Raw genomic sequence first — 14,025 nt, 5'->3', positions numbered from 1 at the left:
ACTGTTGCACCATTTATACAATTACATATAATTTCAATGCATCCATTGTACGTTTTTTTTTTTTGTTTTTTTTTTAATTTTTATGTTTTTCCATTTTCCAATGAGTGGTGTGTTGGTGTCTGTGACACAGAATGGAAGAGAAAACTGGAACTGCAATGAACGCAGACTTTTTTTAATTTTTTTTTTCATTTCCACTGACCAATAAACAGAACTACAGGTGCACCCAACCACGGACATGCATTAACTCGTCATGAGAAATCTAGGGAGGCTAAGTAGGATGAGAGAAATGTTTGTTATTCCCAAAACGACCGGGGGAGGAAAAATGGAGTATTGGCATCAAGATACATGTGGACAGGCTACGGTGGGCTGTCTGAAAGTTGGCATTCATCCACAACATTAAAAAAATATCAAAATAAGAAAGGCTGTAAATGAAAAAGAAAACACAGAAAATACTGCTTTCATAAACATCTGATTGCCTTGGCACAGCCCTGCGGGCAGAATCAAACGCATCACTCCCCAACCCCCGCCCCTTGCAGAAAGACAAGATGTTCAGATCTTAGTGGCAGGAGCGCATGTGACAGCAGTTCAGGTACAAAAGATGTACTGCACTTTCAGACATTGATCTTGAAAATCCAGGGCTGACTGGTAGAGTTGACTGAAGGTATATTAGATATTTCCCCACAAAAATACTATTTGGATTCTCCCCACCCCCTCCCTCCCTTTGATGGGACCACATCCTTATTCTTGGGCAATACATATGATTACTTCCGATTTGAAACAAGTTAGTATAGGAGAGAGAGACAGAGAGAGAGACAAGAGAGACAGGTCGTCGTTAAGCTGTATTCTTTTTTTTTTTTTCCATAGGCTGTCCTTTGTTACTCTTTCACTGCTACGGTTTGATCGGAATTAGCTGCCGGGGTCTCGGCAGGTTTGACCTCGTCTGCGGGGGCTGCGGGGGCCTGAGCCTTGGGCGTGGAACTCGGCGCCTCCGTGGCTGCCGGCGTCTCCTTGGAGGACGGGGCAGCCTCAGTGCTGCTGGGTTTTGAGTCTGAAGCTGGGGCCCCGTCGCTTTTCGTCTCCTGCGCGGCAGGAGCGGCGGGAGCCTCAGTCTTTGTGGGGTCCCCTCCCTCCTTGCTCTTGGCATCCTTGGTGGGGGCCGCGGGCTCCGCCGCCTCGGCCTCCGAAGCTTTGGGGGCGTCGCCGCCCGCCGGCTCCTGCTCAGCATCTTTGGGGGGCTCCGGCTTGCCCTCGGCCCCCTCCGTCGGCTCGGGCTCTGCCTTCGGGGCCTCTTCCTTGGCCGCCTCGGCGTCTTTCTCGCCTTCCTTGTCTTCGGGCTTGCTGGCGGCGTCCTGGGCATCCTTCTCCGGCTTCTCCTCCTTGCCCTCCTTCACCTCTGGGGTCTCGGCAGCCGCCTGGGTCTCATTCTCTTTCGGGGTTCCCTCCTCTTCCGTCCCGGCTCCTTCGGCCTTCTTGTCTTTGTCCTTGGCCTTCTCATCATTCACATTGTACCCCTTCTTCTTCTTGCTCAGTTTGCCTCCCATCTTGGAGTTCTGTAACAACAGGACACAAAACAAAAGGAGAAAGAGTTACTTGAGGCTCTAGACAGAAGGTCTGAGTCCCCCAAGATTCATGCACTGACGTTCTAAACCCCTGGGTGACAGTATTAGGGGGCGGGGCGGGGTGATTAGGGCATGTGGGTGGGGCCCTCATGGACAGATTAGCACCCTCATAGAAGCGACCACGGCACAGACCTCTCTGGCCCCCTTCCCCATGTGCCCACGAAGCCAGAAACCAGTCCCCTATAACCTCAAAGCAGGTCCACACCAGATACCAAATCTGCCCACGCCTTGATCTAGGACTTCCCACCCTAGCAGAACTGTGAGAAATCAACTGTTATTGTTTACAAGCCACTCTGCTGCTGCTGCTAAGTCACTTCAGTCGTGTCCGACTCTGTGCGACCCCATAGATGGCAGCCCACCAGGCTCCCCCGTCCCTGGGATTCTCCAGGCAAGAGCACTGGAGTGGGTTGTCGTTTCCTTCTCCAATGCATGAAAGTGAAAAGTGAAAGTGAAGTCGGTCAGTCACATCTGACTCTTAGTGACCCCATGGACGGCAGCCTACCAGGCTCCTCGGTCCATGGGATTTTCCAGGCAAGAGTACTGGAGTGGGTTGCCACTGCCTTCTCTGACAAGCCACTTAATCTATGGTAATTAGCTACAGCATTGCTGAGATGCTTGTCAAGCATATAAAAATGGAAAGAGACTTCTATTTACAAAGTAAAGGGTTCAGAACACTACTGAATCATGCACCTTAGAATGGGAAACTCGGTAAATCATACGCTACAAGTATTTCATCACAGTTTAAAATAAAATTTAAACAATGAATCATTTAAAGTATCCGATCAGTAGTAAGCCAAGGACATACCAAGCTAAAAATCAAAGAACAGTGATTAAAAAAACTAAGACTGTCAACTGCAAAGAGAAACGGAGCCACTATTTCTGTGTCTGCTTCCTCATGTCCAGCTCAAACACCAAGGACTGAACAAAACGGCAGTGACAGCCGCTTTAGATTTATAGGAGAGCTAGTGAAAGGTGTCATAATTTTAAAACACATTCCAGAGAAATGACACAGCTGGGAAAAAACCACACAGATCTCAAATTTCGAGAAAATAATCTCAAGCTTCAAACTCCACTATTCATATATGCACTGGCATCTTCAAAGACCAAAGGCAAGGAGGACTTGGTCTATCTCATTATTAAGAAGGACCCATTAAAGGAAAACTATCGCTCAGAAGAGTGTCACCGGTTACATTTGGTTTGTTAATTGTGTCAGACTTGTATTCATTGCTTTTCAAGGTATTTTTCGCTTAAAAGAAATAGTTTCATAGTAATATAACAATGTCCTTCATGATCAATTTTGTGATGAGAATTCAAACTAGTTACTCAACTTTAATGGTCATTAATGACCTTTTCACTCAAAGGTAAGTCTCCAACTTCCTGGAGGCTGACACTGACTCTGGTGTGAGAACCTGTGAGTGTACTTGATCCTGAATCTTTCTCCTCTGGTCCTAAGGCATTCATCCAAATCAATAATGAAGTATAAATTTAGTTCAAATGTATTTTATGGCATCATATATCATATATCTTTAGAGGCAAATTGGTTGCTTTTCCTTGATGAAGTGTGGCAAAAATGACATGGCGATATTCTCTTTCATCGCCACAAATAAATTCAGGAGAAAAAAAGAGAGAGAGAGGAGAGAACACACACTTTGCTTTGTGTCCCCACATACAGGTGACACCTCTGGTTCTGTTTCAAGTCAGAACTGACCCCTGGCAGAACGATACTGTACTCTGTGATGTCTTTTTTTTAAGTATTTTCCACTTAGAAAATTTTCTGCTTATTCATTCCATTCCTTGGACTCATGATTCAGGACAGTGATAACCTACATTTATCTTATTTAAGAGCCGGGTGTTAGATAAATTTCTCTTATACACATTTCTTTTTCACAAGGGAGTGACTTTGGTCATAACCTACTTCAGACATCCAACAGGCTATATTTGATTTAATTTTTGGTTATTTTTCATTCAGAAGTGACAGCAAGCATATATGGTAAAAATACTTTAAATGCACCTTTATCCTGTAAGCAATCACAAAACAATAAATGAAAATATGAAGAAATAAACTGGAGCAGTATTTTAAATTATAGTTTAAACTTTCACTGAATTCTAAATTACCCCATAGGTATGAATGGTGCATGTCAAAATGTCAACTCTGGTATTTCAAGATATTTTGGTACATCAGGTTAGAGCTAAGAAACAGAAAACCTGACAGATCTGCCTGTAGGATCTTCTCCCAATTCCATAATAGAAACCCATGAACCAATTTAGAAAGTACAGAACAGAAGACAAAGTATAAATGTGGTAGGCGTATGACCATAACCAAGTGTCCTCTCTGAAATACACAGCATGAAATTGTATACAGCCATCCCTAGAGACTTAAAGTCATGTTAGTTTACAAACCTAAAATCTACTTTACTAAAATTGGTGTTCTGAAACACAATTAGGGCCAAACTCTATTCTTTGTTTCTGGGCAGAAAATGAACACACAAAATCAAATTCTAAGAAAGTATGTCTCAATTCCTACTGGTCTTTGAAAGTTAATAAACACTATTACTTTTTGCAAATTTTCCTGTGTTAGTTATAGTGAGGTAGCAGAGGAAGTCTTATAGAATTCTCTACAACACTGGAAAAGCAGGACAGTCTGATTATTTCTCAAGAAAATATGGGTGAAAACTTTGCCAACAACCAGGGATAAATTAGAATTCTAATTTCAAGTCTATTAACTGTTTCCAGGGGTGCAGAAACAACATTAATCCCAAAGTATTACTAAAGTATTTAATCTCCTCAACAGTACCATGAGATCATAAGTATACCATTAGTATCTTCCTTTTATCCCTATCCAAATTCTAACTAGGTGAGTTCATGGAGCAGTGTCATAAAAGAAAAAGGCCAAGTCCTACAAAATCAGGTGAGGCAGGATGGCACTGTCTAGGTTGTCAGAGAACTCCACCGAGAAACTAGCAAGTGCGCAGGCAGAGTTCTCATCTCAGGAACGGTACCCATCCTCAGTCACAAGGTTGGTGGAGATCTAGGGTGACTCAAAACTCAAGATGTTGACATGATTAGGACAAAATTCAGATTTTCTGGTAACCTCCATCCCTGTAACTTTTTATCATCCCATTTGCCAATGGAGCTTTGTATCAAAATCCTAAAGAAATAACGGGTGGTGGACATATATTTTTTCTCTTATTTCTATCACTTCTAATTTTGAAAGAAATCATTTGGTGTAGCAATTCAGAAGTTTGAACTTCTAAATTAAAAAAAAAGCAGTTAAACACACACACGTACATCAACTAGTAATCCATCCTGGAAGGTACTTAAACCCAAATCTTTCCTTGATAACTCATCTGGGAAAGAATCCACCTGCAATGCAGGAGACCCTGGTTCAATTCCTGGTTCGGGAAGATCTGCTGGAGAAGGGATAGGCTAACCAGTCCAGATTCTTGGGCTTCCCTTGTGGCTCAGCTGATACAGAATCCACCTGCAATGTGGGAGACCTGGGTTTGATCCCTGGGTTGGGAAGATCCCCTGGAGAAGAGAAAGGCTACCCACTCCAGTATTCTGGCCTAGAGAATTCCATGGCCTGTATAGCCCATGGGGTCACAAGAGTTGGACACTACTGAGCAACTTTCACTTTCGAGCTACAATGAAAGGGCTAGGCGACCTTTGCATTTCTCCACCTTGGGACATTTACCAGCCATTGAGTGACACAGCAGGAAAACTCAGACCTGTGCACTGAACTAAACTCTCCATGTTGATATGACAACCAAACACTAAAGCTGATTTATTAGTTACAACATCTCAGAGGAAAGCAAACTCAGGAGTTTTCCTCTGAAAATACAAAAGAACTGTTATGTTACGAGGGCCAAAGCTACAGACTGGTGGCTTCAAACTGGCCTAGAAAACAACTGACAACTAACAGCAAGAGAGAGAAACTTCACTGTTTTTAATCCTGAAAATGTTGGACAGGAATTACTTCATGGAGACTCTGCACATGCCATTTCATGAGCCTGCAATATGTGCTGGTTCTTTCCCCCATCATTTAATTCTGCAATTCTTAGATAATTATGTGCTTGTTTAACTGTAAGAGAATAGTAGGACACAGGTTCCACAAACACACGTAAGTTCTAGAATCAGGAATTAGAAGCACTGTGACTAAAATATTTTTAAATGGCATCAAGATTTTTGGTATCTGTGTTCCAAGGATGCTCCTGCTGACTGGATATATGTGGAAAAGAAGTTTGTATGGTTATCTGTTGTTGCCACGTGTGCGTGCATGCTAAGTTGCTTTAGTCGTGTCGGACTGTGTGACCCTAGCCTGCCAGGCCCCAGTGTCCATGGGATTCTCTAGGCACGAATACTGCAGTGGATTGACATATCCTCATCCAGGGGATCGTCCTGACCCAGGGATGGAACCTGTATCTCTAGCGTCCCCTGCATGGCACCACATGGGAAGCCCCTATTGTCACCATATTACCCCCATACTGCTAATATTAATATTAGTCTACTTCTTTGATTTGATTCTTTTATGTACTTAAGACTCTTGAGGTTAGAAATCTTTTAAATATATAAACAGTCTATTATACCAAGAAATCATTTCCCAGACAGAAGTAAAGATTATGGATCAGTCATCAATTCTACTTCCTCCCAATTTGAGCTCATACTCAGAGTGATCATAGAAGAAACATCATTTTATCTTCCCACTAATTCTCCATCACCTGGTCCATGGAAACAAGGAAAAAACTCCCTTTCCGTTCTCAGGATGAACAGAGAATCCAAATTCTTCAATTAAAACTCTTCATTTTACTCATATTATATACGTATGTGAAAGACAAAAAAAAATTGATCTACACTTTATCTCGGGTAATAAGCTAAACATAAAATGTTTATGAGGGAAGGTAACAGTCAAATGCCACTACCTATCTTTTTTTTCCCCACAGATGAAACTTTTCTTTTATAAAGTCCCAAATCATTTCATATTTTTCAGGTACTAACAGTATTCTAAATGGCTCAGCTGTCGTGTGACTCATCTGCTCCTCCAATCTTATAAAAGTGAGCCTCTATCTAGTTAATTAATCCCACTTGGCTATATACACAAATACTCCAGAAGAATAAAAATTCTGCTTTTTGGTGAAGAGAGAAAGTGACATTCTAGCACTGCTATGTGATCAAAGCAACCTGGAAGGGCAGGTCGGGAAACAGGAGAGAAGCCGTGAGAATCAAAGGGAAGATCAGTGGCAGGTATGAAGCCCCGGAGCCCAGTTCTTTGCCTACATCTCACATCAGGCCTCAGAAAGAGATCACATCCATGTGATAAGAGTACCTTCCCTGCCTTACCTTAAGTAAGGTAAGGCATTTTTTGGCCTCAGAAATAAATACATGATGTAAATAATAAATGGCCTCAAAATTTGATTTTAATTGTTTCTCCAAAACAAATATTTGGAGGATTTTTTTTGAGTCTTCCATTTTCTTGTAAATGGTTCCTGTTTACAAAGTAATGGTCAACTACCAAGTTGAATACTAAAATATATCTATGAAGAGAAAAAAATGTAATTCTATATATTACCACTGCAAACCTTAAAAAAATTTTCTTTGAGGCATTCAGGCGAAGAAATAATTTTAAATATTATATGGTAATAAAGATACTCTAATAGACAAAGATAGTCACCTCCACAAAGCTCTTCAGATTCTTTGATCCTTTTGCTCCAGGAAGGCGGTCAGAGAACACGGAAGATGGTCCTTAGCCATTCAAATCATCTAAGTTTGTGTTTATTTTGTACACACAATCCCAGGACATGCTGGGCAAAATTACATCTGTATCAGATGAATTATCATGGGATTTCACTCAAGAACCACAATTCTTGTAAATTCTAATATGATCAACTCATCCAGGACTTTCCCAACATATTTTTAAAGAACCAGCCTGCAATGTAGGAAACGCAGTTCAGAAAGATCACTTGGAGTAAGGCATGGCAACCCACTCTAGTAGTCTTACCTAGAGAATCCCATGGACAGAGGAGACTGGTGAGCTGCAGTGCATAGAATCACAGAGTCGGACACGATTAAAACAACTGAGCATGCACATCAGCACAGCCTACGAAATTAAAACTTAGCTTTCATTTTGGGAAAATAAAAGTAGACTGGCAGAGGACAAAGTGTCGTTTTGGAAAAATTATTGTATTACCATTTCCTTTGGAAGGAACCATTTTTGCTTTGTTTTGCTTTGAACTGAATTGCGCCCAGAAAATGGAATATTTCTTCTAAGAAAAAAAAAAAATTTTTATTTGCTCATAAAGGCCTGTATCTTCTCATAGATTCCCTTGCATGTTTAGAATCTGACTAGAAAATAGTTTTACCTAAGAAATCTCTCATGAGTTGCTTGTTTCCAAAATCAAGGGGTAATTTGTTTCTACATCTATTGTAATGGAAAGCTGTACCACACAAAACCAGGACACAGCTGCACTGTTACAGAGCTACTTAGAATGCAACATTTGAGAAGACTTTCTCTGGAGTTTATCGCAAGTTGGGAAAGAGTTCCAGTCAGTTATAGATTTTTAATACCAACATCTTTGCTTTGGGAATATCAGCATGAGGTCAGGGTGACTTTAATACAGTAAGAGCAAAGATTCACTGAGGGCTAAGTCACTCAGTCGTGTCCGACTCTGTGCAACCGCATGGACTGTAGCCTGCCAGGCTCCTCTGTCCATGGGATTCTCCAGGCAAGAATACTGGAGTGGGTTGCCATTCCCGTCTCCAGGGGATCTTCCCAACTCAGGGGGAACCCAATCTTTTGTCTTCTGCACTGGCAAGCAGGTTCTTTGCCACTTCTCCAGGGGATTGCAAATACTCCTCTTTACTACATATGAATATCTGCTCTTCTTCTGGATCCAGTCTTTCTCTGCACTTTAACTTACAGAAACTGAAGCCAAATATTCAATCCTACAAGCTTCTTGAGGAGGACAGCTTCAGAGGCAAGACAAAAGATCCAGCAGTAAAGGATTTAAATCTTGACTCCATCCGGCACCAAAGGTAAACGGATGGTAGTAGGAAGTGGAAGCCCACTGGAATAGTTTCCCTGTTCCCAGTGCTAAGAAAAGGAGCCCACTGGTAGTCTGTGTGAGTGGGATCACTGAGCCAACCTGGTCCTGAGAAGTCTATAGAAAGCAGTTCCGCCCCTGCCACTGACCAAGGTTCTCAAATAACCTGGCTACCACGTGAAAACACATGGCTCAGCCACTCTGCCCATATATTCCTTTGTTTTCCATCATGCCGACTGTCTGTGTTTTAAGGCACAGGAACTCAAAACCCTACCTACCAGGATAGGATCTAATCCATATTTTAGCCATTATGAAAGTATTCTTATGGTTTTCCAAAAATATATGTTTCAGGGACTCCTATTTACTCTTTCCTTTCTTGAGTCTGAAATAAAGCACTAAGTAACCTGGTTGTGTTCAATGAGAGAGAATGGGGCAAATATTGGATTGAAAGGAGTTTTAAGTTAGAGAAATAATGAGGTTTTCATCACCAACTTTAAAATTTCAATCCTTAGAGGCAGGTCTAAGGAATAGCATGCCATTGGGCATTCTAGAAGAGTCCCTCTAGACAGCTGGGTCATCCAAAGAACTCTCAAGAACCATTCTGCATTCTGAAAGCAAAACTATTGGTGATTAAATGTAAAATGTCTATCTCAGCCTCTGTACTGAATTTTAGATGTTCTGATATGCAGATGATCACCTAAATGCTGATCACCATCATTTCGGTAGCACTTTATTGGTTACGTTCATTAGTTAGCTTCCCGTTTCTTCAGATGAAAAATGTAAGCCCCAATTACAGCACTGACTCTCTTCAGAAAATCCAACCTTGCATAATGACAGTTTCTAGGCATTAACTACCTGGAAACCACAGGGATTATGTGTACTATATTCTTCCAACAATGACTACATACTTCATGCCATTTTCCAGTTCCATTTCTCCTTAGCATAATTCTGTATTTTTGTTACTTTGTCAATGAACAATGATGTAATTCTGTGACAATGAAAATCACTGGCATACATTAACTGGTGTATAAAACAAAACAAGAAAATGATTAACAGAGTATTTCTCCATATAGCCTGAAGGTTACAATATTATGACTTCAATGCTATTCCTATTTATATCTTCTCTCTCTGCACTATTATCTAGGCATTTTTCTATATAGGACAGCTTGAGTCATACAAAGGTCCCATCCACTGCCAAGTTTCTACTTTGAAAATACGAATTTGGATTAATTAATCATTTCATCTAGAACCAGGAGACTATAAAGTTCTTAGGGATAATGTCAAACAGATTACAGTGAAAAAGATGACGCCAAGTCTATGGCAAAACCTAGCATGAATATGCAACAGTACGTGTCAGAGACTGAAGTGTTATTTCTGGTTTGATTGCTGCTTCATGGTGTGATCAAGGTGAGGAATAGTGTCTCCTTTTCATTCTGTTTCCATCTGTGAGGCAGATACATTTTCTGCTGATTATAAGATGGAAACGGGATGAAAAAAAAAAGACTATTCGTCTTGATCACTTCATGAGAACCAATCAAGATTTCTTGACAAAGTTAAATATGTGGTCATAGCAAGATAAACTGTGTCACTCTGCAAATTCAGAGCTACAAAAACTCAACAGGTTTAAATATAAGACAATCCAATTATTGTTTTTTTTTAAGGTAACATACAAAGTTAGAACTGACTCATGAAATGCATCTGCAGACAAACATCACCAGACATGCTGGTTTCATAATGACTCTGGCTGAAAGAATCCAAGTTGTTGATCAAACCTACCTGCATTTTGCTTCAGGTAGGTTTGATCAACAACTTGGGTGTTTTTTGTTTTTTTTTTTTACCTTAAGGAAAGAATTTTAAAAGTATGGAGAAACATAACAAATTCAAAATACATTTACAATAAGAGTAGGGGGGGGAAATCTAAAACATGATTGTTTATGTCCAAAAATGTCTGTCTTTAATAAATGACTGGCCCTTTCCTTTAAAATGCCAAAATAGAAGAGGAAAATGAAATAAAGATAATACTGCCTATGTTATTTTCAGGATTCCTACCAGGGCGCACTGTGTTATAATGATTTGCTCTTAGGTGTTATCAATGCCTGGCGATAATGTCCATTGTTGGAATTATTGTTGTAGGTATCTGATTCAATGAAAGCTTCCATTCAGTAATATCACCAACATTTAAGGATGGGAATGTCCTCCAGGGAGAGGGTATTACAGTAAGAATTGTCAACCCATGTCTAAATTTCTAAGGCAAACCTATTTAATACGAGTAAAATTTTAGAGAAACATTTTCAAAGTTAATTTATTTCCCTGTCACAATAAAAGTGTTCAACACTGTAAAAATGTACTGTAAAATGTGCAAATCTGTGGAAAGCACACAGATACACAAACACTCACCCTGCTACAACCCGATTTTCCTAGAGAGCTGGTTAAGATGAGTTATAACTACAAAGTCAGAAAGCTCCTTTATAGAAAGGGAAATTAATCACAAATGAAATTTCCATTCTCCTTTATGAAGTCCAGGCCCTACAGAGCATTCTCTAGTATCCTTAAGGATCTCTCCTCAAAAATTCAACACGCAGGGACTTCCCTGGTAGTCCAGTGGTGAAGGCTCCGTGCTTCCAGTGTAGGGGGTGTGGGTTCAATCCCTGGTCAGAGAACTAAGATCCCACATGCTCGGATTAAAAAAAAAAAACCAACATGCAGAGTTGACTTAAGAACTTAAAATCTTCCGAAATTATTCTAGATTTAAAAATAGACTTGCTCCTTAGTAGGAAAAGAAAAAATGTTTCAAGTTAAGTAAGACACAGCAGAGAACACGTCTACTCTAGTCTAGCATGAGGGTTAGACATACAGAGACAATTAAAATGAGACAGCCAAAAATTAGTTTTCCCAGAAGAGATGACCTTTAGTTGAAGTTGGGAGACAGATAAGGTGGAGTTGGAAACAGTAGAAATATCCAAAGTATTTATACACTAGAACTTACTCTGTCTAGGGCTGACAGAGTAATAGAAGAGGAAAATGAAATAAAGATAATATTGCTTATGTCTATTACTATTTAATCTTTACATATATTAACCCATTAGCCCATAATCTCATCAATCCTACAAGAAATTATTACTACTTCCACTTTATTACAAGGAAACTAAGCCAAATAACCTACCCAACATGACACAACTGGTACTCTGGAGATAGTGGTGTGAACCCACACACTCTGTCTCTGGAGTGAGGTCTCTTAAACACTATGATAAACTGCCTTGAAAGATGACTACAATTCAGTTCAGTTCAGTCGCTCAGTCGTGTCTGACTCTCCGCGACCCCATGAATCACAGCACACCAGGCCTCCCTGTCCATCACCAACTCCCGGAGTTCACTCAAACTCGTGTCCATCGAGTCGGTGATGCCATCCAGCCATCTCATTCTCTGTCGTCCCCTTCTCCTCCCACCCCCAATCCTTCCCAGCATCAGTCTTCCAGTGAGTCAACTCATTGCATGAGGTGGCCAAAGTATTGGAGTTTCAGCTTTAGCATCAGTCCTTCCAATGAACACCCAGGATTGATCTCCTTTAGAATGGACTGGTTGGATCTCCTTGCAGTCCAAGGGACTCTCAAGAGTCTTCTCCAGCACTACAGTTCAAAAGCATCAATTCTTCCGCGATCTGCTTTCTTCACAGTCCAACTCTCACATCCATACATGACTACGGGAAAAACCATAGCCTTGACTAGACGGACCTTGGTTGGCAAAGTAATGTCTCTGCTTTTTAATATGCTATCTAGGTTGACTAAGCTACCTTTAAATGAAAATAGGGAATTGGAAAGCATTTATGTTAGAGCAAACAAACAGGACGCTTTCAAATTGTGGTGCTGGAGAAGACTCTTGACTGCAAGATCAAACCAGTCAATCCTAAAGGAAATCAACCCTGAATGTTCACTGGAAGGACTGATGCTGAAGCTGAAGCTCCAATACTTTGGGCATCTGATGTGAAGAGCCAACTCACTGGAAAAGACCCTGATGCTGGGAAAGATTGAGGGCAGGAGGAGAAGGCGGCAACAAAGGATGAGATGGTTGGAAGGCAACATCAACTCAATGGACATGAATCTGAGCAAACTCTGGGACACAATGGAGGACAGGGAGCCTGGCGATCTGCAGTCCACAGGACTGCAAACAGATGCAACTTAGTGACTAAACAACAACAACAACAAATTCTTGACTGGAAGAATCCAGTCAAGAGTGTATGAAAACCTTATTTAGACTTTGGAGCTAGGAGAGGATAATCTACCCAGAGGGAGGGGTGATGGAACATACTCCATCAAGGTTGCCTAACGGAATGTTTATACCTATGTGGCAGAAAGCAAAAAACTAGATTTTTCCAGAAAGGTGGAAAAAAATAACATGTGTCAGAAGTCAGGAATTTTAGGAGCAGCTTGGAGGAGTTATATTCTGCTGCAAAATGATTAAAAAACAAAAACAAACAAACCAAGAACAGAAATTGTGCAATTTGATCTTGTGATGAGTTGTTTACTACTGACCCTGGAGTGACTCAGGTAGGAGTGAAGACATTCACCTCTTTGGAAACGGTGCAAAAAAGACATGAGCCAGAAAAGAAAGATATCTACAAAGGCCCACACTGAAGGGTTTTGGTGAAGTGAAAGCAATCTCAGGGCAACAATTTACAAATTTGTCAATATTGGGTTTTATTAGATTATAAGAATTTGGAAGAACTGAAAATACATATGGGAAGATGGGATGAGACAAAGAATAAAGAGAGAAACTAAAGTGGAAAGATAAAGGAGAAATAATGGACAGGGCACAGTTCTGAAAGACTCAGGTCGGTCAAGATTAAGCTTGGTAAGCAGGAACCCTTGCTATACAGACAAAGGAGGGAGAGGCGTTAAGTGAATTTCAAATCCAGTGGTTTTCCCAGACTGGCCATTGTCATAGCTCTCTTTTAAGTGCATGCAGTCAAATCCGAATTATTCCAGACCAAAGACTCAGTAAGATCTCTCGAGTCAACATGAGATCACGTGTCTTGGAAATAGTCATTGACCTATGGTACTTTATCGTCTCAGTTCTTACTCATTTAACAGTTAAGAGATTTCTCAAGTACTGGGAGGAAAAGGACTGATATTTCATCAACTAAAACGTCTGAAAATGCTAAAGAATGAATACAGTGATCACTAAACCAAAAGAAGTCTTATTATCAAACAATCTGATGTGCAAAAGGAGAGCAAATAGGCTTAGTGCATTACAAAGGAGTTTGAGTTTCTTAGGTACCAAATGCATAGTTGATATCTAGACCCATATTTTATGTAAATATAAAAATGAAATTAATTTGTTTTTTGCTAAAGCCAAAATTTATTTATTTTTAA

General features: G+C 40.5%; 1 protein-coding gene across 2 annotated transcripts in view; it reads right to left on the bottom strand.

Moving 5' to 3' along the window:
- Positions 1 to 289: 289 nt before the first annotated feature.
- BASP1 (brain abundant membrane attached signal protein 1) overlaps positions 290 to 14,025 on the bottom strand; it is a 55,698-nt gene continuing 41,962 nt past the window's right edge. For both annotated transcript variants that reach the window (XM_055422241.2, XM_055422242.2), the window contains exon 2: positions 290 to 1,550. In XM_055422241.2, the coding sequence (XP_055278216.2) occupies positions 876 to 1,541 (666 nt within the window). In that variant the 5' untranslated portion in view covers positions 1,542 to 1,550 and the 3' untranslated portion in view covers positions 290 to 875. The remainder of the gene's footprint in view (positions 1,551 to 14,025) is intronic.

The sequence above is a fragment of the Moschus berezovskii genome, chromosome 18 (genome assembly GCF_049115385.1).
Source record: "Moschus berezovskii isolate FMDL1 chromosome 18, NW_MosBer_1.0, whole genome shotgun sequence".
Taxonomy (NCBI): domain Eukaryota; kingdom Metazoa; phylum Chordata; class Mammalia; order Artiodactyla; family Moschidae; genus Moschus; species Moschus berezovskii.
The sequence above is the reverse complement of the archived record's forward strand: the minus strand, read 5'-3'. Positions and strand labels throughout refer to the sequence as shown.